General features: G+C 44.5%; 1 protein-coding gene across 1 annotated transcript in view; it reads left to right on the top strand.

The window, feature by feature from the left end:
* The window catches only part of kremen1 (kringle containing transmembrane protein 1), a 119,747-nt gene that overhangs the window by 60,508 nt on the left and 32,731 nt on the right, over positions 1–26,508 (top strand). Inside the window, exon 3 of the mRNA XM_038998587.1 lies at positions 8,542–8,633. Coding sequence (XP_038854515.1) covers positions 8,542–8,633 — 92 coding nt within the window. The remainder of the gene's footprint in view (positions 1–8,541; positions 8,634–26,508) is intronic.

The raw sequence follows: 26,508 nt of genomic DNA, 5'->3' as shown, positions 1-26,508 counted from the left end.
CTGTTGACAATCTGCCTGCCTTGGCGGCTAAATACTCAACTGCTCAGTAATGAACACTGTCAATTTTGTTTTGAGTCAAATCGACTTTTTCATGAGTACAAATAGAATCCCAAACATCTCTGCGTCTACTCTCTGGGAAAGTTTGAAAGCTTATATCAAAGGTGAAATTATTTCCTACACCGCACATGAGAACAAACTGAAAAGGGATAGGCTATCTATGTTAACACGCTGTATTGCCCAATTAGATAACATTTATGCCATTTCACCATCTCTGGATATTTATTTTATTTATCATTATTATTATTTTATTTTACCCCCTTTTTCTCCCCAATTTCATGGTATCCAATTGTTAGTAGTTACTATCTTGTCGCATCGCTACAACTCCCGTACGGGCTCGGGAGAGACAAAGGTCGAAAGCCATGCGTCCTCCGAAACACAACCCAACCAAGCCGCACTGCTTCTTAACACAGTGAGCATCCAACCCGGAAGCCAGCCGCACCAATGTGTCGGAGGAAACACTGTGCACCTGGCGACCTTGGTTAGGAATCTGGTGTGATGATGATAGTTGACGTACTGGCTTTATCTCCTTGTTCATAGTAAGTGCTCCTAGACTTGACAAGCAGTTCAGTAACCCGGTCTGTTAATAATGTGCCATATTCTGCTTGCAAAGTTAAATGTTCCTTATAAATATCCGGAGATGGAGCCTCCCAGGTGGCGCAGTGGTCTAGGGCACTGGCCCGCCACAGGAGTCGCTGGTGCGCAATGAGACAAGGATATCCCTACCGGCCAAACCCTCACTAACTCTAGGACAATTGTGTGTCGCCCCACGGACCTCCCGGTTGCGGCCGGCTGCGACAGAGCCTGGGCGTGAACCTAGAGTCTCTGGTGGCACAGCTAGCGCTGCGATGCAGTGCCCTAGACCACTGCTTGTCAAGTCTAGGAGCACTTACTATGAACAAGGAGATAAAGCCAGTACGTCAACTATCATCATCACACCAGATTCCTAAAATGTGTACATCGTCTGGGATATCATTAGACCCTAGGGGGATCAATGATGAGTTCAAAAGATTGTACCAGTCTTTATATACTTCCGAAAGTAAAGCGGATACATTGAAATTGGATGGTTTCTTCCACTCACTTGCTGTGCCTTCTGTCAGCCGTGATTTGGTTAACAAATTAGAGCAGCCGATCACTGTTGAAGAGTTGTCTAATGCTGTCAAATCCCTTCAATCCGGGAGAAGCTCAGGGCCTGACGGCTACTCGGCAGAGTTTTATAAAAAGTTTATCTCCAAAATAGCCCCTATTCTAATTGAAATGTACAATGAAGCATTTGTAAATGGTGCTCTCCCACAGACTCTCGCTCAGGCAACCATTTGTCTTATTCTTTAAAAAAAACTAAGACCCTCTTGACTGTGTATCATACCGTCCAGAAATACCGTTATAGGGGCTATACCGTCCAGAAATACCTTACCTTTACATAAGTATTCAGACCATTTGCTATGGAACTCGAAAATGAGCTCATGTGCATCCTGTTTCCATTGCTCATCCTTGAGATGTTTCTACAACTTGATTGGAGTCCACCTGCGGTAAATTCAATTGATTGAACGTGATTTGGAAAGGTATACACCTGTCTGTATAAGATCCCACAGTTGACAGTGCATGTCAGAGCAAAAACCAAGCCATGAAGTCGATGGAATTATCCGTAGAGCTCCGAGACAGGATTGTGTCGAAGCACAGATCTGGGGAAGGATACCAAAACATTTCTGCAGCATTGAATGTCCCCAGTAACACAGTGGCATCCATCATTTCTTAAAAAGAAGAAGGAAGAAGTTTGGAACCACCAGCTCTTCCTAGAGCTGGCTGCCCGGCAAAACTGAGCAATCGGGGGAGAAGGGCCGTGGTCAGGGAGGTGACCAAGAACCCGATGGTCACACTGACAGAGCTCTAGAGTTCCTCTGTGGAGATGGAAGAACCTTCCAGAAGGACAGCCATCTCTGCAGCACTCCACCAATCAGGCCTTTATGGTAGTGGCCAGACAGAAGCCACTCCTCAGTAAAAGGCACATGACAGCCGCTTGGAGTTTGCCAAAAGGCACCTAAAGAACTCTCAGACCATGAGAAACAAGATTCCGTGGTCTGATGAAACAAAGATTAAACTCTTTGGCTTGAATGCCAAGCGTCACATCTGGCACCATCCCTACAGTGAAGCATGGTGGTGGCAGCATCATGCTGTGGGGATGTTTTTCAGTGACTGGGAGACTAGTCAGGACGGAGGCAAAGATGAGCGGCGCAAAGGACAGAGAACCTTGATGAAAACCTGCTCAAGAGCGCTCAGGACATCAGACTGGAGCAAAGGTTCACCTTCTAACAGGACAATGACCCTAAGCATACGGCCAAGACAACACAGGAGTGGCTTCGGGACAAGTCTCTGAATGTCATTGAGTGGCCAGCCAGAGTCCAGACTTGAACCCGATCAAACATCTCTTGAGAGACCTGAAAATACCTGTGTAGCGACACTTGTAGCGTCATACCCAAGAAGACTTGAGGCTGTAATCGCTGCCAAAGGTGCTGCAACAAAGTACTGAGTAAAGGTGATATTCCGTTTTCATTTTTTATAATTTAGCAAAAATAAAAAATAAACAGTTTTTGCTTTGTCATTATGGGGTATTGTGTGTAGATTGAGGAGGGGAAAAAACGATTTAATACATTTTAGAATGAGGCTGTAACGTAACAAAATGTGAAAAAAGTCAAGGGGTCTAAATACTTTCCGAATGCACTGTATAGGCTAGCACAGTGTTCAACATACAGTACATGAACAAAAGTATGTGGACATCTGCTCGTCGAACATCTCATTCCAAATTAATATGGAGTCGGTCCCCCCTTTGCTGCTATAACAGCCTCCACTCTTCTGGGAATGCTTTCTACTAGATGTTGGAACATTGCTACGGGGACTTGCTTCCATTCAGCCACAAGCATTAGGGAGGTTGGGTGATTAGGCCTGGCTCGCAGTTCGCGTTCCAATTCATCCCAAAGGTGTTCGATGGTGTTGCGGTCAGGGCTGTGTGTCAAGTTCCCAGTCAAGTTCTTACACACCGATCTCGACAAACCATTTTTGTATGGACTTCGCTTTGTGCATGGGGGCATTGTCATGCTGAAACAGGAAAGGGCCTTCCCCAAACTGTTGCCACAAAGTTGGAAGCACAGAATCGTCTAGAATGTCATTGGTAAAGAAATTGCCAGTGGATTGATGCAAATTATCATGATATCAGTATACCAGGTAGGCATAAGTAACTTTGTAGGTAATTGAGAAGGTTTTGGGGAAAGCCTTTCCATCTACCAGAAGACGGTTATCATTATAAGAAGGGACGTCGAACATTCAGCCTGCTGCACAGACCCTTTGGACGCTCTAATAATAATAATAATAGATTATTTATATAGCACTTTTCTACCAACTGAGGTATTCAAAGTGCTTTGCATAGTAGGGGGAGACTCACCTTATCCACCACAAATGTGCGGCACCCACCTGGATGATGCACGGCAACCATTTTTGTGACAGGATGTTCACCACACATCAGGTATCAGGTGGAGAGGTGAGGAGTGATATATGCCAATTAGGAATGAGGGAGATGATTAGGTGGCCATGATGCAATGTTGGGTTGAGAATTTAGCCATGACACCGGGGTGAACACCCCTACTCTTACAATAAGTGCCATGGGGATTTTCTATGACCACAGTCAGAGATGACCACAGAGAGCTCTAGTCTAGAGCGCCAGGAGAAATTGTGCTTAGGAGCATTTTTAAACTCTCTCCATTGCTAAAGTAGGAAGAAATAGAAGTAATTGCTGTAAAAAATGTTTGAGTGTGCTATGTTTACTATCATCATACTGTATATTAAAATATATAATTATTTTGACATATTTCATTGTTATATTACGCTAATTTCCTATGGTGGACAAAACGTGTTACATTTCAAAAGCTTGCAATTTCATCACATAACATTTTGTGGAATTACATCAGATTGGGGATGTGTATAGTCTGTCACAGCCAGGACTCAAATTGAAATGGCACAGACAATTTGTGGCACTCTCTGCATAAAAGTCGCTGGCCACAAACTAATACACGGATTTGACTGTTAAGCTATCACTCAAACGAAAGCCAACCCCTGCCACTGTTTAGAACTGTCTGTCTGTCTGTCTGTCTGTCTGTCTGTCTGTCTGTCTGTCTGTCTGTCTGTCTGTCTGTCTGTCTGTCTGTCTGTCTGTCTGTCTGTCTGTCTGTCTGTCTGTCTGTCTCCTTCTCTCTGTCTGTCTCTGTGCTCTCGAGGGAAATTGACAGTCAGCCTCTGATCCTCTCCTGACCTCAAAACCTAAACCTAACAAGCCTCTCAAACCGTCTTCAGCAGTTTTACACAGTCATTTTCCGAAGGGGTTTTCAGCTATCGTATTTTCTCTGTGGCTTCAGTGAGTGGCCAAATACTGCGCTAATACAATCTAAAATACTTTCAGCATTTGCTTTAGTCTGAGTCCCAGATGTGTGGGGTTTGCAGCTGTGGGGCCCTTCTAATGGTTCCAATGCAACAGCCAAGCTCAAACAAGCACAGTATTGGAAATTATTTCAAATAGTGTTTGAACCCAGCTCTGAACCGCAGGCTAGTGGCTTGCTAATAGCATGAGTCCTGGGTGAACAGACCGACCGCCTCACACAGAAAAGCATGTTATTTCCAGCCCAGCTCTGTGCTGCTCAGCACTGCAGGTTTTCTCCTCTCTGATGTTGACGATTCAGAGCTTTTTATGGCTTACGCCGTGCCAGATATTTTTAAGTTTATCATACATTTTATGATTAGGGTTACTTGGAAAATGGTTATTAAAGAAAAGTCTTTTGAACAGCGGCCAGCGGGGAACAGCTGTTTTTCTCTGTTTTCAGATGTAAGCCACACTGCCCAGTTAAAACACTGCCTAGCAGCTAGCTAAAACAGAGGAGTTAAACACAGACACAAACACAGTACACCCCCCCCCCCCCCCCCCTCCTGCCAGCCCCCCCACACTACACCACACTACACACACACACACACCCAAAACACACACACACCCACACCATATCCATACGCCCCTAGAGCTACTATATCAAAGCCAGAGCATCTCCACTTAGGCAGCGGTCTTTCTCTGTACTAACAGGTTAAAATGATGGATTTTCTCCCCCTACCACAGCCCATTCTCCACCTGTCCTCTCCATCCTCCATGTCCCTTCTCTCCTCCACACCTCGAGGTTGGGGATAATGCCTCTCCTCTTTCATGTGGGTTTACCCATTCATTCACCCCTCTCCTCACCTCCACCCACTCCCTCCCTCCATCGCAGAGGGCTCAGGGCCAGAGACAGGTACAGAAAACGGATCGTTTGTTGATCAAAGCTATTGGTTGTGTGTGTGTGTGTCTAAGCAAGTGATGTGTGTGTTCAGGATGATGCCCTCCTGAGGCTGTGATTAGGTTAATTAGATTATTGACTATAGGTGATGGATAACCTCATATCAAATAGAGCAGTTTGACAGGTCCAATCTGTGTTTGTGTGTTTGTGTGAGTGTTTCTATTTGCGTGCATGTGCGTTTGTACATTTGCGTGTAGCGTGTGTTTGTTCCCTAGAGATTTGAACCTAGCTACCTCTCTATCTTTACCGTCATGATAGTATCCCCTCCCCCCAGACAAACAGGTGTCAGCGCCAACAGCTCCAGAGACTGGGTGTATTACCATAGAGATAATGGAGAAGATCAGGCTAGAGCACATGTCACACTCATTCCACGGAGGGTTGAGTGTCTGCAGGTTTTCGCTCCTCCCTTGTACTTGATTGATGAATTCAGGTCGCTAATTAGTAAGGAACTCCCCTCACCTGGTTGTCTTTGGCTTAATTGAAAGGAAACACTAAACACCTGCAGACACTAGGCCCTCCATGGAATGAGTTTCACAACCCTGGACTAGAGTGTCCCAATCCGAGTGGGAAACAAGTGCTGTGTTTCCTGTGTGTGTGGCAGGCTGCACTTTACACTAAATTTACATGGAAATAATGGAAATGAAAACAATTCCAGGGTTTCATATTTAGGGTATGAGATACGAGAAATAATATATGGCTGCATAGTCAGATAGAGTGCTAAATGGCACCTTATTACCTACATAGTGAACTACTTTTGAACCGGGTCAAAAGTAGTGCACTATATAGGGAATAGGCTGCCATTTGGGAGACGAGTCCACGGTTAGGAGGAAGAGAGGGATTATTTTCTCCTAACGGAGGGAGAAAAGAAAAGATCCAAATGTCCACAGTACATAACTCGACTTCATCCCCATCCCTAGGTTAAAGCTTCCCCTTACGAACAAAAACATTTCACTGTTCCTAAAACGACATCTTGCTCAAAAAAACTTTTTCTGCCCTGTGAAAGGAGAGGAAGAGACCCTGGAAAGTGTTTTTGATAGGAGAAGAAAAGGAATGGAAAGGCCCTTCAGAATTCCCTCCACAATAGGGCTGAAATGGGATAGCTGAGGCCCCGGGCTTTTTTTACAATGAAGAACGTCAAAAGAGAATAGAAAAGAAGAGAATAAAAAAGAAGAGAAGAGAAAAGAAGAGAATAGAAAAGAAGAGAATAGAATAGAAAAGAAGAGAATAGAGAAAAAGAGAATAGAAAAGAAGAGAATAGTAAAAAAGAGAATAGAAAAGAAGAGAATAGAAAATAAGAGAATAGAATAGAAAAGAAGAGAAAAGAAAAGAAGAGAAAAGAAAAGAAGAGAATAGAAAAGAAGAGAATAGAATAGAAAAGAAGAGAATAGAAAAAAAGAGAATAGAAAAGAAGAGAATAGGTCCCAGGCAATTACAGTCAGAGCTGAGAAAAGGACAACAGTAATGCTCCTAAAGAAGCTCCTTCCTCAATTGACCTAGGATGTTTTTTGTTGTTGTTGCCCTGTGCAACTTATTGAAAAAAAGGCTCCATACTAGGCTTTGGTGGTATACCGTACAGTATATACTGTATACCTGGGTATCTGGAAATAGCCACGGGATGGTTTTTCATTACCGCCAATATCGTTGAAACAATTTCGTTGACGTTCATTTTATACATTTGAATATTTGTAGCTACTTAAGTTAAATACCTGCAGTCAACCTGTGCAATACGCTAGGAGATAAAGAAGATTGCGTTCTTCATTTCACCTGTCACATATTTTTTAATTATACAACTTACCGGTAGTCCCCAGGCACTTGGTGTTTGTTGACAAGCACACAACAACGAGAGACCGGAGTCTTGTGAGTCACTCACTGTTGTGCAGCATTCGCAAGGTATCTTATATCTATTAAGTAACATTTCTAAAAATGTGCTAAATGCCGTGCGTTTGCGCATTTGGTTTGCTAATTTAGTAGCGAATTAGCTATCTAGCTAAGTGGTTAGCTTCTTCCAAAATCTAGCTTCGCTTGGTAACAGCAGAGAATCCCCTCCTGGATCATGAGTCTTGCTGTCTAATATTTGTTTTGTGCGTGCAACAAACTGTAAGTAGCATTTTGGAGTCACTTATATAAATTTATAAGCTGGGATGTCTGTCCTGTACAGACACTGCATAACATGTTGGCAATGTGCTCGTTAGCATTTAGTTAGCATTCTCTATGGGATTTGAGATGTACTTGTTAGCTTTGCTAACCTTCGGATTACAGAGGATCAGTGGGGTTTGAAAATAGCGCCCCTTGTGTTCAGTATTACCGAATATCCCGGCGCAAGGTCGGTACAAAGGTATTACAATCTGGATACCACCCAAGCCTATTCCACACACTGGGATATGTGCTCCAAAGGGTGTCTATGTAGCTGTTTATTATGTAATTAACCGTTTATAACCTTCTTATAAACCCTTTTCAAACTCTTCATTAAACCCCTTATAAAGGGTAAGTGAAGTAGTAAAATTAATTGAACAAAGCACACAGACAGTATAGACAGTTCACAGAAACTAACAGTTGCTCAAAGGCCCTGTCTGGATGTGTGTATGTTCTCCCTCCCTTCCCGTCAGTGAAACCAAAACAGCCAAAGTGCCACGGGGGCCAAAAGGGGCCAGGCTGTCAGGTTTGAAGGGTTAAAAGTGCAGAGTGGCGGTTCAAATGACCGTGGCTCCTTTAGACAAAAGACCCTGCTCCATTCTCGCCCCAGGACAGTTCTCTGTCTCAACCAGAACAAAGACCCCACGTTCCTTGAGGCCACTGTCTGCCTGTCTGAGAGCCCACTGTCTAGGCCGGGGTCTGCTGGACATGCATGGTCAGGCCACTGAGGACCAGAACACAGGCTAACATAACAAACAGAGCAAAGCGACTAGCTAGCGCCTAGTGGGGGGTGTTGCAGTAGGGAGATGATAATTTGCACCACAGACAGACACAATCTCAAAATCGACTCTCCCACACGGCAGGCAGCCCTCTGATATTTTATTCAATATTCAGTTTCCAGTTTTTGGTCGATAACCTCTTTTTATTTCTGTTTTCTGCCCCTTATTTCCCCTCCTTCTCCCTTCTCTCTCTTCATCCCTCCTTCCAGGAACCCTGATGGTGACGTCCAGCCGTGGTGTTACATCGCTGACCATGAAGAAGGAATCTACTGGAGATACTGTGACATCTCCACCTGTCAGAGTAAGTGGCTGTGTGTGTGTGTGTGTGTGTGTCTTTTTCTGTGTGTGTGCATGCTTGTGTGGTGTGTGTGTGTGTGTCTGTGTGCATTCGTGCCTGAACGCATGTGTGTGTCTGTGTATCAGAGTCATGGAGTCAACGCCCTGTGTTCCCGTATTACACCCTGGCTGACCTGAAGCCCGGAGGCCCTGTACCATTTGCATGATCGTCTGTTCATCTCCCGGGTCTCTCGTTCGGACAGATAGATACAGTAGTTATGAAAGTGTTTATAGGTCGTCAGCAGGGTTTCACTGAGCTATTATCATCCTGAAGAATGTGCCTAATTGCCTCTCATCACCAGCTCTGCTATGTCTGGGCCTGTCTGTTCGATATGAACTGTCAGTCAGTCAGTCACGCTGTGTGTGTTTCACTACTTACCGTATGTGGGTGTGTTACTGTGTGTGCATGTGATTTGTCTGTGTATACATACATGTATACATACGAGTATTTGTGTGCACGTTAACACGTCTGTATGTCTATGCATGTGTGTGTGTCTCCATTTGTATCCCAGTGTTAGTGTGTGTGTGTGTGTGTGTGTGTGTGTGTGTGTGTGTGTGTGTGTGTGTGTGTGTGTGTGTGTGTGTGTGTGTGTGTGTGTGTGTGTGTGTGTGTGTGTGTGTGTGTGTGTGTGTTTACATTAATATCAGCGTGCCGACTATCTCTATTAGCTGTCAGTCAGCTCAGCAGAGCAGTGTGTGCGTGTGTGTGTTGTTGCCTCTATGCATGTTCTCTACTGGCTTGGCACAGACCTGGTAGAGCTGTCTGTCTGTCTCTCTCTGTCTGTAATCCCATCAGCCCAGCCTGGAACAGTCTCATCATCACATACTTTACACCCTCCTCCCTTCCTTTATCACTGGCTGGGAGAATGAACCGCTGTGGTATTACCTGATTGATGGGAGGGACAGGGAGAGAGAGGGAGAGACTGGGCCTAATTCATCAACCAGTCAACTCAATCACAGACTGGACATGACCTGAACACACAGTCAGTGCTACTAGACTAGACTGTGATGTGTGTCAGTGCTCTGGGCTGAAAACACTCCCATTCTTTATGTTTCTAACTTAAACCACATTATCAAATCAGGCATTATTTAAACAGCACATTCCAGACATGGAATGCAACGCAATGTGCTTCACAGGAGAAAAAGAAAAAAAAACTGAAAATATTTACAAACATAAGCGAATAAAAAACAATATAATAATAAAAACTCAACGACTAAAAAAGCCCCCTAAGGAGAAACAAAGCTAAAAAGGTGTGTGTTTTAAGATACCAGTCGCAACAGTGAAGATGCTTGCCTTCTAGGCAGAGTTCCTCTGTCCAGTGTCTGTGTTATTTTTCCCATGTTAATCTTTTCTTTTTATTGGCCAGTCTGAGATATGGCTTTTTCTTTGCAACTCTGCCTAGAAGGCCATCATCCCGGAGTCGCCTCTTCACTGTTGACGTTGAGACTGGTGTTTTGCAGGTACTATTTAATGAAGCTGCCAGTTGAGGACTTGTGAGGCGTCTGTTTCTCAAACTAGACACTCTAATGTACTTGTCCTCTTGCTCAGTTGTGCAACAGGGCCTCCCACTCCTCTTTCTATTCTGGTTAGAGACAGTTTGCGCTGTTCTGTGAAGGGAGTAGTACACAGCGTTGTACGAGATCTTCAGTTTCTTGGCAATTTCTCGCATGGAATAGCCTTCATTTCTCAGAACAAGAATAGACTTCTTTGTTTCTGGCCATTTTGAGCCTGTAATCGAACCCACAAGTGCTGATGCTCCAGATATTCAACTAGTCTAAAGAAGGCCAGTTTATTGCTTCTTTAATCAGAACAACAGTTTTCAGCTATGCTAACATAATTGAAAAAGGGTTTTCTAATGATCAATTAGCCTTTTAAAATTATAAACTTGGATTAGCTAACACAACGTGCCATTGGAACACAGGAGTGATCATTGCTGATAATGGGCCTCTGTACGCCTATGTAGATATTCCATTTAAAAAATCTGCCATTTCCAGCTACAATAGTCATTTACAACATTAACAATGTCTACACTGTATTTCTGATCAATTTGATGTTATTTTAATGGACAAAGAATGTGCTTGTCTTTCAAAAACAAGGAGATTTCTAAGTGACCCCAAACCTTTGAACAGTAGTGTATGTCCACAGTTTCGGCCCCCCTCAGGTTCTCTGGGAGGCTATTCCAGTGGCTGGGGGCATATTAACTAAAGGCTGCCTCTCCATGCCTCTTGGTCCTAGGCTTTGAGATAGTTAAAAAGCCAGTGCCAGAGGACCTCAGAGACCTACTGGATACATAACTTAACATATAACCAATTATAACCAATGTCATTTGGCACTGCCAGTGTAAACAAATGTCACATAATACATCTTGACAGGCCTGTTTGACCTCATATGAAGGTCCACGCTCTTTACAGTACCAATGCCTATTTCAGACCTACACAACCAACTACTTAAGAATACTACAAGCAGAGTTCTTCCCTAATTTCATTGACCTCATGCGACCAGCCTGGACACAAAACGAACGAGGTGGAGCCACTGCAGGGTGGAGCCACTGCCCGCCAAGCTGGCGGGACCCTAGATAACAGGGCACAGTGGGACGACTTACTGGTCAATCCTGGCAGATGCAGACAGAGCCTTAGTGAATGGCCACGCTGCCACACGAAAACACAGACCAAACCACATGTAGACCAACAAAAACATTTACATTTGAGTAATTTAGCAGATGCTCTTATCCAGAGCGTCTTACAGTTAGTGCATTCATCTTAAGATAGCTAGGTGGGACATAGTAAGTACACTTTTCATCAGTAAAGTAGTTATCAGCAAAGTCAGAGCTAGATTTATTATTTTATTTTATTTTTGGGTGGGGGGGGGTTGAGGTGAGGAGGGGTTTATTTAAGATACTTTTTGAAGAGGTAGGGTTTCAGGTGCTTTCGGAAGATGGGCAGGGACTCTGCTGTCTTATCTTCAGGGGGAAGCTGGTTCCACCATTGGGGTGCCAGGACAGAGATGAGCTTGGACTGGGCTGAGCGAGAGCTGCCCTCCCGTAGGGGTGGGAGAGCCAAGAGAGCAGAGGTGGCGGAACGGAGTGCTCAGGTTGGAGTGTAGGGTTTGAGCATAGCCTGAAGGTAGGGAGGGGAAGTTCCTCTTGCTGTTCCATAGGCAAGCACCATCTTGTAGTGGATGCGAGCTTCAGCTGTAAACCAATGGAGTGTGCGGAGTAGCGGATTGACATGGGAGAACTTCGGAAGATTGAAAACCAGGCGGGCTGCAGCATTATGGATAAGTTGCAGGGGTATGATGGCACAAGCGGCGAGCCCCGCCAACAGCGAATTGCAGTAGTCCAGACAGGAGATGACAAGGGCCTGGAGTAGGACCTGTGTCGCTTCCTGTGTGAGGTAGGGTTGTACTCTATGGATGTTCTAGAGCATGCTGCAGGAGCGAGTCACTGCTTTGATGTTTGCAGAGAACGACAGGGTTTTGTCCAGAGTCACACCAAGGTTCTTTGCACTCTGGGAGGGCGACACTGTGGAGTTGTCAACCGTGATGGAGCGGGCAGGCCTTTTCCGGTAGGAAGAGCAGCTCAGTCTTGTCGGGTTGAGCTTGATGTTGTGGGCCGACGTCTAAGCTGAGATATCTGCCAGGTACGCAGAGATGTGTGTCGCCACCTGGGTGTCAGAAAGGGGAAGGAGAAAAGTAGTTGTGTGTCATCTGCATAGCAATGATAGGAGAGACCATGTGAGAATATGACAGAGCCGAGTGACTTAGTGTATAGGGAGAAGAGGAGAGGGCCTATAACCGAGCCCTGGGGGACACCAGTAATGAGAGTACGTGGTGCAGACACATATCCTCTCCACGTCACCTGGTAGGAGCGGGCTGCCAGGTAGGATGAAATCCAAGAGTGTGCAGAGCCTGAGACGCCCAACCCTGAGAGGGAGGAGAGGAGGATCTGATGGTTCACAGTTTCAAAGGCAGCGGATAGATCTAGGATAATGAGAACAGAGGAGAGAGAGTCAGCTTTGGCAGTGTGGAGAGCCTCTGTGAAACATAGAACAGCAGTCTCAGTTGAGCGACCCGTCTTGAAGCCTGACTGGTTAGGGTCAAGAAGATTGTTTTGAGAGAGATAACGAGAGAGTTGATCAGAGACAGCACGCTCAGTTGTTTTGGAAAGAAAAGAAAGGGATGCAGGTCTATAGTTTTACGTCAGATAAGTCAAGTGTTGGTTTCTTGGGAAGGGGAGCGTCTCGGGCCATTTTGAAGTCAGAGGGGACGCAGCCAGTGTTCAGGGATGAGTTGATGAGGGAAGTGAGGAATGGGAGAAGGTCTCCAGTGATGGTCTGGAGAAGGGAGGGGATGGGGTTGAGCGGGCAGGTTGTCGGACGGCCAGACCTCACTAGTCTCAGGATTTCAGGTCAAGGTGTAGGGTAGTTCTGTGTGAGTGGGACCAGTGGACTCAATAGGCTAAGTGAATGAGGAGCGGATGTCGTCAACCTTCTTTTCAAAGTGGTTGAGAAAGTCATCCGCAGAGAGGGAGGAGGGGGTGGAGGATATTTAGAGTGATATTTAGAGTGATAGAAAGTGGCTTTAGCAGCAGATACAAAGGAAGAAAATGTAGAGAGGAGGGAGTGAAAGGATGTTAGGTCCTCCGGAAGTTTATTGTTCCTCCATTTCTGCTCAGCTGCCGGCAACCCTGTTCTGTAAGCTCACAATGAGTCACTCAGCCACGGAGCAAGAGGGGAGGGCCGAGCGGAAAAGGGGACAGTGCGAGTCATAGGATGCGGAAAGGGAGAAGAGTAGGGTCGAAGAGGCAGAATCAGTAGGGTCGAAGAGGCAGAGACAGGATTTAGCAGAAGGGAGAGATGATAGGATAGAAGAGGCGAGATTAGTAAGCGAGAGAGAGCAAAGATTGCGATGGCGCATGACCATCTGGGTAGGGGCTGAGGGGCTAGGGATGGAGGAAAGGGAGACAGAAAAGGAAACAAGGTAATGATCAGAGACCAGGCGGGGGGTTGCAGTTGATCAAGCGTATTGCATGCCTTGTGAGTTGGAGGGGATTGGGAAAGGGTGAGGTCAAAAGAGGCTAGAAGGAGAAAGAGAGTTGGAAAGAAATTAATTGAAGCCTGACATCGGGGGTTGATGTCGCCAAGTATGAAGAACGGTGTGCCATTGTCAGGAAATAAGCTTATCTAGGTGTCAAGATCATTGAGGAACTCTCCAAAGGGCACCTGGTGAGCGATAGGTGACCACAATGTTAAGCTTGGAGTGGACAAGTGACAGTGACGGCACGGAATTCAAATGAGGAGATGGACAGGTGAGAGAAGGAGATAAGAGAACATCTCCAGTTCGGAGAAATGAGTAGCCCTGTTCCACCACTGCGACAACCAGATGCTCTTAGAATTTGACAGAAAACGTAGTCAGATGAAGAGAAAACAGCTGACGTAGCAGTGTTCTCTGGATGTCTCCGCCAGGGCCAAAAAGGCAAGGGACTGAAGGGCATCATGGGCTGAGATGATCTTGGCGTTCTTGACCGCAGATCGGCAACTCCAAACGTTGCCATAGACCCGGAATTCCACATGGGTTGTGCACGCAGGGTACACGAAATTAGAAGGGTTGGAGGCACGGGGTGGGAAGTGTCTGTAAGGCCTATAGGGAGAGGAACGAACAGGTATAGAAAACACACAAATTGTTGAAACGACCGCCACTGAGAAACCAGGGGAGACTGAAGTACGAACACTAATTGCTAATTGCCTAGAACACACCTCCTCCAACACAGCCACTGATTACCAAAACAAGTCAAATGCAGACCAACCAAAACACAGACAGACCACATGAAGACCAACCAAAACACAGACAGACCACATGAAGACCAACCAAAACACAGACAGACCACATGAAGACCAACCAAAACACAGACAGACCACCAAAACAGACAAAAGGAAACGCAGACGACCCAGATCCATTTCTGAAACACCACAGGAGCTCTGAGGCTCTCGTTGTTTGTCATGATCTTGTGAGAAGACACAGACAGAAAGTGTGTTCTTTCTTTCACTTGGCAGCTGCCTTTTAGATGCAGAAGAACACATCGAGAAAGGGCATGGCTGGAGGTGAAGGCAGGCAGCACCACGTGGCGACTGTGGTTTTACAATAAGATCAGACGACTTGGTTTCGTGTTCTAGAACGCACTCTCTTCTCGCTGGCTGCCCTTGAGGCAGAACTGTCTCATCAAGACAGTACAGGCACGTTTTCATCTGTCTTCATTGTAAGATGCCTCGCTCAGGGCCCTTCCCGTCCTTTCTTTACCTCAATTGTCTCTTTATTCAGTAATACAGTGTGTCTATCTATCTATAATGCCAGGGCAGAAAGGGGAGCAGGGAGGGTGTGTGTAGATCTGCATTCAATATGGGCAATGCTCGAAGCGGGCAGAAGAAGTAGAACACACACACGGCACAGGGGTAGGTTACAGGACAGGCTGGCTGCACCAGTCCAGCCTGGACGACAACAGACAAAATATGCATGGAGGCAGGGAGCACTATGGTGACCCAGCCACCCATCTGCACTGCAACAAAGGCTGGCCTCAATTTCCCTGAGATATGTAATCAGCTTAGCTCTTACTCCAGCCAGGGGAATGGGTGGATGGATGGTAGGGTCGGACTGTTCCACTCTGACACAAAGGGCATGGGACCGCTCGGGTCCAGACACTCGTGGATATTTGGACACTTGTGTGAAATAGGTCAGTCGAAAGAGAAAGAGAGAGGTGGAGGGAGAGGGAGAGAAAAAGAGAGAGGTAGACACCTAAAGTACACACACGCACAAACGCACGCACACACACACACACACGCACACGCACTGCCTCTTCAGCAACACACGCTTTGTTGGATGGGTTGATGGGTCCTTTAGTCATTTGGCCTCCAGAGGCTGAGAGGACAGCTGAAGACTGAGAGGAGTGGGCTTGAGTCACACAGAGGAGGAGTGGGCACAGTCTCTCTCTCTCCCTGTCGCCTCCTGCCTACTACATTCTTGGGGCTGGCTGGGAGGGTTAGGGAAGAGGAGGAAGGGAAGAATGGGGTGTAATGGTGTTCTGTGAGAGATCACCAGTGGTTAATGAGGTGTGGGGAATGTACCAGATAAATCCCTGTAAACCCCCACAGCCAAACGTACAATAGGGCCAAGCCCACTCTACCCTGAGCCAGGCCTGCACCAATGGAATCCTTGGTGGCACAAAAGCTGTAGGCCTATCCTCATAGTAGGATGTTGCAGAAACATTCCTGTCCCACTACCTTAAGTCTGTTGTGACCTTTCACCCTTTTGCAGGTGTGTTTTTCAGTTATATTTCAGTTTGTAGTTATAGAACACTCAGTGGTGGAAAAAGTACCCAATTGTTATACTTGAGTAAAAGTAAAGTAACTGTACCTTAATAGAAAATGACTCAAGTAAAAGTGAAAGTCACCTGGTAAAATACTACTGGAGTAAAAGTCTAAAAGTATTTGGTTTTAAATATACCTAAAAAAAAAAATCTTATAGTAAGCAAACCAAACAGCACAATGTTCTTGATATTTGTTTAATTTACAGATAGCCAGGGGCACACTCCAACGCAGACATCATTTACAAATGAAGCATTTGTGCGTTTATTTGATGAAGTCACCCCACCACTTTCCCTCTTTCCATCTGTCTGAGAATGACACAGATCGAAGAGCTTCCTGGCGCTGTCAGGGGGAGGGCTCCGGGAACTAAAGTCCTGGAGCCTTCTCTGAAACATGCACGCACACACACACACACACACACACACACACACACACACACACACACACACACACACACACACACACACACACACACACACACACACGCACTGTACTCCTTGAGCGTTCTCTAGAAAACAAAGAGACTTTGAGACATTGAAGTGAGTGAGGCGAAGAGCTCATCTCTCAACAACCAGCCATATGATCAGGAAAAACAGGCTCTGTGTGTCACTACTGTGCATTCCTATCTTCAGATACAGCCTCTCAGTTTTCTCTGCTGCACTCAACACTACAATTTGTTCTTTACAGCGTGTTTACATTTTCAGTTCAAAGAAGGGATAATCCTATGACTCATATATATACTTCATAAACATACATATTATTCAACCCAGGGTCAATTGAACTGTGGAGAATAGCCAATATGCTAAAAGGCCTCTACATTTTTTCTTTAGTGCAGTTGACATGTCAATCAAATCAATAGAGGATATCCAAATGAACTTACCTGGTGTAAGTTCAAAGGCAAGTCCCTCAAGGATGTTATTTGTGATTGATTAGAGGAGAGAGGTAAAACTTAAAGCTGGATTTTCCTGTTGCACCTGAAATGTGTATTATAAAAATAAATATGTATTATAAATCAAGTTTTAAAAAACGTACAGTGTGGTCATTTCGTACAGTGATGTCATTTCGGTCTATGCAGAGGCCTTCATCAGACAGAGAATATGCTAATGTACATGTTTGCTCTGTGCATTGAAGGTCACAGTGAAGACAGTCGCTGAAGGGTGTTAGTAGTGATTGATTCGGGAGGACAGGGGTAAAGCCTGAAGCTGCCTGGTGCACTTCAAAGTGTGATCACTGATTCGGTTATCAGAAATACTTCCAAACGCCATTACCACGTTAAAACGTCTGACGTTTTTATGAGATGGTCCATTGATTTATTATTACGCTATATATTTTCTGTTTTATTATGCTATAAAAGAAAAGGTTATGATGTGATGTTATATGATCCCTTGGTTGTAATATATCACTAGTCCCTGGAGTTTGTTTGTGGTCATGTCATGTGGTCAGTGTCGCATGGTATTATATTTGACATTTGAATCCTTTTCTCTTAACCAGAGCGACAATCAATGCATACAACTAAGTTAGGCAAAAACAACCCACTTTTTGAATCAGTTGCCATCTTGCTCCACCTGCAGAGTTGGTGTAGGTTGAAGTTTCCCCTAGACGCTGATCTGGGGTCAGTTTTCCCCCACTAATGGTTATTAAGGTTAGGTTTGGGTGAGGGGAAGCTGATCCTAGATCTGTATTTAGGTGCTAGGGGAAACTTCACTCCGGAGCTGGAGAGTTAAACAGTTCAGGAGAGAGTCAAAGTCATATCATCTCATCTCCCCTCAGTAGGAGTGAGACTGTTCACATAGGACACCTGAGACTGAGAACTCTCCCTCCATTCAGGCCCTTCGTGTAACTGACCAGCCATTCCAGGCCCAGGAGAGCACAGGGACCATTGTTCTGGCAGCTCAATGGCGCCATTGTGGGGGGTGAAAGTGAGACGCGGGCGGCTCAGTGGCTTAAGGAGCTTTTTATGCATCCCCTCCCCACAGATAGATGATTTAATGCAACTGTGGTCATCTGATTGTCTGTTTTTTCCAGGGCATCTAGTACAGAGAATATGGGGGAAACGTATTTTAAAGCCTTATTATCATCTCATAATGATCCTGACTAAATACCAGATATGTTGTGGCAAAATACTGCTCCTGACTGTAGATAGAATGCTGTATGTTTTCAACACACACAGACATACCTGGTTTGTTGTTTAAACCAGAGAGACTTTCAAAGTTGTGTTATTGTGGTCATTATTCTCATCATGGTCATTCCTGTTAAAGACATGAAAGTCAATGGTAGGTGGTCTGATCCTCTCCACCCCCTTACACACGCACGAGCACGCGCGTGCACACACACACACACACACACACAGCCACTTACTCTGACACAAATGTGCGTGTGAGCAAGAGTGTGTGTGTCTGTGTGCGTACGTGCCTGTGTGTGAATGTGTCTGTGTGACTAATCTCTGTCTCAGCCCTGACGCCTGTCTGTCAGTATAAGCTGCCCCTCTCACCTGTCTGTTCCAGACCCCTCTCCAATGAGTAAACTCTTTGTTGGGTCTCAATGACCCCTGACCTCTCCACAACTCCGCCCACATTACCCCTGGGGGGAAATGCCTGCACACAGGTACAAACAAGCTTTTCGTATCCCCTAGGGGGGAAGAGGAGGGGACGGAGGAACGGGACAAAAACAAGAGAGAATCACTTGCTAGATTAGTATTTCTCTCTCCCTTTCTGTCTTTCTCTGTTACATGTTCTAAATAGGGTCATTGTCATTAGGGAATTAAATGGATTGATTTCAAGGAGAGGTAGTTATACAGACTGGCCTTTAATAGGAACAAATAGACGCTTGTTATCAAACCTTTGTCTGGAGAAACAAGAGAAGAGAAATACTGTAACATGGTGACCCTCTTACATAGGAATCATCAGAGCAAAGCCAAGTCCAGACAAAATGCATGTAGGCTATGGAATAGCTTGTATGGGATAGCTTGTATGGGATATCGGATAGCTTATATGGGATATGGGATAGCTTATAAGGAATAGCTTGTATGGGATAGCTTGTATGGGATATCGGATAGCTTATATGGGATATGGGATAGCTTATATGGGAGAGCTTGTATGGGATATGGGATAGCTTGTATGGGATATGGGATAGCTTGTATGGGATATGGGATAGCTTGTATGGGATACTGTAGTTTATATACAGTGTATATAGAGGAACCACCATATTATCCTCTTTGATAAATGAACCTGCTCTGTGAGTAATGTATTCTTGTGAATTAGGACTCAATCCACACAGAATAGTTCAGTTGAGACAGAACCTAGACAGAGAACACATGCTGTGCTGGCACTTGCCATATTCTGCCCCGTAGACCAGTTTATGTATGACCTGAGAGGAGGAAAATGGGGTTTACAGCCGCTATTACAGGGTACTGAGTCACACACACACACACTCCCATTCAAAATGTCAGTAAAGACTAAGTTAGGGAATGTCCAGGCCAAGAGGGCCAGATGTTCTATGGGAATGAGCCAGTCAAGAATGGCATTCTGTTGTCTGCTTTTTCTGTTAAAGACATGTCACCCTCGATATCTCCTGGCTCACATGATCTTCTTCTTGGGTCAAATGGGAAGAGCCCATCAAAGAATATTGAAGAGATAAGAATCATCCGAATTTCTTAAATATAGTCTGAACCCTCTGTCTTGACAGACATCTTTTCGCATGCTATTCTACACAAACCACTGTGCCGTTTACATTGGAACACACACACACACACACACACCATGAAGTATGAGAACTTCCCTGTGGTCTAAACGGTAGTTAAAGCAACCTGCTGTCACAGTTATTAAAATCACGAAAGACACGTTGTTCACTTTGAAAGAGGATAATGATGAATTGAAGAGCTAGTCTTCCTGGGGTCTGTTATGTGTCGGGCTGCAGGAAGACTAGCTGTCGCCATTGGCGTCGGCTAATGGGGATCCTAATAAAATCATAAATCATTCAAGCGCTTCTGAAAGAACCCCACAGGGGCAGACAGACATTTAGGAAAGCCGTGCTTTTCATCTCCATCGGATCCGCCGATGAAATAGAAGCCTATCTCCCCAGGACACGTACTGCAGTGTGTGCGTGCGTGCAAGTGCTGTGTATTCGTCTGTCCTCTAGAAAAGCCTACGATCGCCAGAACGTACAAGAAAAATGTCACATTTTTCGGTGGCTGTTTTGGCCTCTAAAACGTGTATATTATGATCGATCCCCACATGGAGTTTTTTCGCTACAAATCGAGACATTTCATTAAATAGTGATCAATTCTGACTACTACATTTGTCGTCACACAGGACCACGTGCTGACACAGACCAATCACGGGCCGGCAGGAAATGAGTAGTCTTCGTGACCTCATGCCAATAGACATTAAGGTTGACTTTCTCAGGCAGGATGAAAACAACTACATCGACAATGATCCTTTGCTAGTTACGGCTACTTTCACCACAATCATTAGCAATTTTTTTTGTGCCATTCAGCCCCATTCAGCAATATGGCACGCTTCAAATTCAAATTCTTCCGGCTTCATGCGCCATTGGGAGTTTTCCATAGGAATACATGGGTGACGTCAGCGCTATTACTATCCACTGGTTTTAATGTCTATGGTGTGTACGTGCACACTCGTGTGTGTGCATGGCACAGTGGCCATTTAAAATTTTCTCTCCTTTGTTCCCTGGTTCAGTCAGTCACACAAAAAGCCCTCTAATTATTAATTTAGAACAGAGTTGTGTTCTGTTCTCTTCCTTTAATTAGCTTCTTCTGCTAGGAGCCCTCAGGCTAACGCATTGATCTCCTCTGTCTTCTATCTCTTTGTCGTGTTGTAACACGTCTAGCCAACACACACACACACACACACACACACACACACACACACACACACACACACACACACACACACACACACACACACACACACACACACACACACACACACACAAACAGATTAGGCAGGCAGACACACACAGTGCACCATGCACACACATAGGATGCACGAACACACACACACAGACATACACATGCAGCAAGCACACACAGACATACACACAGGGCCAGACGGATTACAGGACGCATACTCAGAGCATGCGCTGACCAGCTGGCGGGTGTCTTCACTGACATTTTCAACCTCTCCCTAACTCAGTCTGTAATACCTACATTTTACAAGCAGACCACCATGTGGCCAAGAACGCCAAGGTAAACTGTTTAAATGACTATCACCCCGTAGCACTCACATCTGTAGCCATAAAATGCTTTGAAAGGCTGATCATGGCTCACGTCAACACCATCATCCCAAACACCCTGGACCCACTCCAATTACGCATACCACTCCAACAGATCCACAGATGACGCAGTCTGTTAAAGCAAATCACTAAGCTCAGGACACTGGGACTGAACACCTCCCTTTGCAACTGGATCCTGGACTTCCTGATGGGCCGCCTGATCACCGTGGCGATGAGACCGCCTATAGATAGGAGGACAGCGAGCTGATTGTGGACTACAGGAAACAGAGGGCCGAGCACGCCCCCAACCACATCAATGGGGCTGTAGTAGAGCGTGTCGAGAGCTTCAAGTTCCTCGGTGCCCACGTCACTAAGGAATTAACATGGTCCACACACGTCAACACAGTCGTGAAGAAGGCACGACAATGCCTCTTCCACCACAGGAGGGTGAAAAGATTTGACATGGGCCCACAGATCTTCCAAAAATTCTATAGCTGCACCATTGAGACTATCTTGACTGGCTGCATCACCGCTTCGTATGGCAACTGCTTGGCATCAACCGCAAGGCTCTACAAAGGGTAGTGCATACGGCCCAGTACATCACTGGGGCTGAGCTCCCTACCATCCAGAACCTCTATACCAGGCGGTGTCAGAGGAAGCCCCTAAAAATTGTCAAAGAGTACAGCTACCCAAGTCACAGACTGTTCTCTCTGCTACCGCATGGCAAGCAGTACCAATGCACCAAGACTGGAACTAACAGGACTCTGAAAAGCTTCTACCCCCAAGCCATAAGAACACTAAATAGTTAACCAAATAGCTACCCAAACTATCTGCATTGACTCATCACATACACTCCTGCCACTGTTTATTATCTATCCTGTTGCCTAGTCACTTTACCCCTACCTACACTAAACAAAAGTTTGGGGTCACTTAGAAATGTCCTTGTTTTTGAGAGAAAATACAATTTTTTTGTCCATTAAAATAACATCAAATTGATCAGAAATACAGTGTAGACATTGTTAATGTTGTAAATAACTATTGTAGCTGGAAACGGCAGATGTTTTATGGAATATCTACATAGGCGTACAGAGACCCATTATCAGCAACGATCACTCCTGTGTTCCGATGGCACGTTGTGTTAGCTAATCCAAGTTTATAATTTAAAAAGGCGTATTGATCATTAGAAAACCCTTTTGCAATTATGTTAGCACAGCTGAAAACTGTTCTGATTAAAGAAGCAATAAATCTGGACTTCTTTAGACTAGTTGAGTATCTGGAGCATCAGCATTTGTGGGTTCGATTACAGGCTCAAAATGGCCAGAAACTGATGTGAGAAATTGCCAAGAAACTGAAGATCTGGTACAACGCTGTGTACTACTCCCTTCACAGAACAGCGCAAACTGTCTCTAACCAGAATAGAAAGAGGAGTGGGAGGCCCCGGTGCACAACTGAGCAAGAGGACAAGTACATTAGAGTGTCTAGTTTCAGAAACAGACGCCAACTGGCAGCTTCATTAAATAGTACCCGCAAAACACAAGTCTCAAGGTCAAAAGTGAAGAGGCGACTCCGGGATGCTGGGTTTCTAGGCATAGTTGCAAAGAAAAAGTAATATCTTAGACTGGCCAATAAAAATAAAAGATTAAGATGGGCAAATGAACACAGACACTGGACAGAGATATGGCTTTTTCTTTGCACACACATACACATACAGACACACATACATATACACACACCCTAAAACTCTCCCCCTTCTACACCAGAGGGGTGACACCTTCATCCTTGAGGAGTAGTAAAGCAAAGAAGGCTGGGTAAAATAAAAACAATATTCTGTTTAATAATCAGCTGCCTATTGTCTTACTGAGACCTGTTTCACTGCCATAACCACCAATAACCCCCCATTCACCACACTGTATTTTATGGTGCACAAACACACACACACACACACACAAAGTATGTGTTTTATGAAAGCCTTGTTGCAGTGCCTCATTTACAACAGGCTGGATTTATGATGTCTAAAGCCCTGGATCAAGTATAAAACACACAGACACACATAAAGACATAAAGCAGGAAACACCCTCTCTCTTTAATAACACTAACTAGAATGTCTCCACATCTCTTTTTCCTATGGGAGTTATGGCATATTCTCTCTGTTTAATTTTGTTGCTCATAAATCATGCTGGAGTAAAACAGAGCAGAACAGAGCTATCCTGACCCTAATAAGACTCAGCTGTATTTATACGTTTTAGTCTGAGTATGAGGAATTTCATTCCAGAACACTATACAGTACCAGTCAAAAGTGTGGACAAACCTACTAATTCAAGGGTTTTTCTTTATTTTTACTATTTTCTACATTGTAGAATAATAGCGAAGACATCACAACTATGAAATTACACGTATGGAATCATGTAATAACCAAAAGAAGTGTTTTTATATTTGAGATTCTTGAAAGTAGCCACCCTTTGCCTTGAGGACAGCTTTGCACACTCTTGGCATTCTCTCAACCAGCTTCATGAGGTAGTCACCTGGAATGCATTTCAATTAACAGGTGTGCCTTGTTAAAAGTACATTTGTTGAATTTCTTTCCTTCTTGAGCCAATCAGTAGTGTTGTGACAAGATAGCGGTGGTATACAGAAGATAGCCCTATTTGGTAAAGACCAAGTCCATATTATGGCAAGAAATAGCTCAAACAAACAAAGAGAAACAACAGTCCATCATTACTTTAAGACATGAAGGTCAGTAAAATCTGGAAAATGTCAAGAACTTTAAAAGTTTCTTCAAGTGCAGTCGCAAGAACCATCAAGCGCGATGATGAAACTGGCTCTCATGAGGGCCGCCACAGGAAAGGAAGACCCAGAGTTACATCTGCTGCAGAGTTACCAGCCTCAGAAATTGCAGCCCAAATAAATGCTTCACAGAGTTCAAGTAACAGACACATTTCAACATCAACTGTTCAGAGGAGACTGTGTGAATCAGCCTCCCTTCATGGTGGAATTGCTGCAATGAACCCACTACTAAAGGACACTAATAAGAAGAAGAGACTTGCTTGGGCCAAGAAACACATACAATGGACATTAGACCGATGGAAATCTGTCCTTTGGTTTGATTAGTCCAAATTTGAGATTTTTGTTTCCAACCGCCCTGTCTTTAAGAGACGCAAGTAGGTGAACGGAGGATCTCCGCAGGTTCCCATCGTGAAGGATGGAGGAGGAGGCGTGATGGTGCTTTGCTGATTACACTGTCGGTGGTTTATTTAGAATTCAAGGCACACTTAACCAGCATGGCTACCACAGCATTCTGCAGCAATACACCATCCCATCTGGTTTGCGCTTAGCGGGACTATAATTTGTTTTTCAACAGGACAATGACCCAAAACACACCTCCAGGCTGTGTAAGGGCTATTTGACCAAGAAGAAGAGTGATGGAGTGCTGCATCAGATGACCTGGCCTCCACAATCACCCGACCTCAATCCAATTGAGATGGTTTGGGATGAGTTGGACCGCAGAGTGAAGGAAAAGCAGCCAACAAGTGCTCAGAATATGTAGGAACTCCTTCAAGACGTTTGGAAAAGCATTCCAGGTGAAGCTGGTTGAGTGGCTACTTAGAATAATCCAAAATATAAAATATATTTTGATTTGATTAACACTTTTTTGGTTACTACATGATTCCATTTGTGTTATTTCATAGATTTGTCTTCACTATTATTCTACACAGTAGAAAATAGTCCAAATAAAGAAAAACCCTTGAATGAGTAGGTGTGTTTTGACTGGTACTGTATATCTATTTTCAGAAATGCTGGTAATTTATTGTTTAAATAGATTATGAAATAAATTGGTGTGTTTTTTCATTATATGGTTGTTCTATGACAGACATGTACTCTGTTTGTTTAAAATCTATCACTTGGTGGTTTCATTTCAGAGATACAAATAATCATGTTTTTTTGCTAAATGCTATATATACGCCTCACTCTCAGAGAAATAAGTAGTACTTCTGGGTTATACACAGTCAAATGTAACAAATACATTTTGTATAAATAAATGTACAAATTATACATTTGTGACATCAATATTTAAAAATATATATACAGTTGAAGTCGGAAGTTTACATACACTTAGGTTGGAGTCATTAAAACTCGTTTTTCAACCACTCCACAAATTTCTTGTTAACAAACTATAGTTTTGGCAAGTCGATTAGGACATCTACTTTGTGCATGACACAAGTAATTTTTCCAACAATTGTTTACAGACAGATTATTTCACTTATAATTCACTGTATCACAATTCCAGTGGGTCAGAAGTTTACATACACTAAGTTGACTGTGCCTTTAAACAGCTTGGAACATTTCAGAAAAGGATGTCATGGCTTTAGGAGCTTCTGATAGGCTGATTTACATCATTTGAGTCATTTGGGGGTGTACCTGTGGATGTATTTCGAGGCCTACCTTCAAACCCAGTGCCTCTTTGCTTGACATCATGGGGAAATCAAGCGGAATCAGAAGACCTCAGAAAAAAAATGTAGACCTCCACAAGTCTGGTTCATCCTTGGGAGCAATTTCCAAACGCCTGAAGGTACCACGTTCATCTGTACAAACAATAGTATGCAAGTAAAAACACCATGGGACCACGCTACCGTCATACTGCTCAGGAAGGAGATGCGTTCTGTCTCCTAGAGATGAACGTACTTTGGTGTGAAAAGTGCAAATCAATCCCAGAACAACAGCAAAGGACCTTGTGAAGATGATGGAGGAAACAGGTACAAAAGTATCTATATCCACATTAAAACTAGTCCTATATCGACATAACCTGAAAGGCCACTCAGCAAGGAAGAAGCCACTGCTCCAAAACCTCCATAAAAAAGCCAGACTACGGTTTGTAACTGCACATGGGGACAAAGATCGTAGTTTTTGGAGAAATGTCCTCTGGTCTGATGAAACAAAAATAGAACTGTTTGGCCATAATGACCATTGTTATGTTTGGAGGAAAACGGGGGATGCTTGCAAGCTGAAGAACACCATCCCAACCGTGAAGCACGGGGGTGGCAGCATCGTGTTGTAGGGGTGCTTTGCTGCAGGAGGGACTGGTGCACATCACAAAATAGATGGCATGAGGAAGGGAAAATTACGTAACATCTCAAGACATCAGTCAGGAAGTTAAAGCTTGGTGGCAAATGGGTCTTCCAAATGGACAATGACCCCAAGCATACTTCCAAAGTTGTGGCAAAATAGCTTAAGGACAACAAAGTCAAGGTATTGGA

Source organism: Salvelinus namaycush, chromosome 1 (genome assembly GCF_016432855.1).
Source record: "Salvelinus namaycush isolate Seneca chromosome 1, SaNama_1.0, whole genome shotgun sequence".
Taxonomy (NCBI): domain Eukaryota; kingdom Metazoa; phylum Chordata; class Actinopteri; order Salmoniformes; family Salmonidae; genus Salvelinus; species Salvelinus namaycush.
The sequence above is the reverse complement of the archived record's forward strand: the minus strand, read 5'-3'. Positions and strand labels throughout refer to the sequence as shown.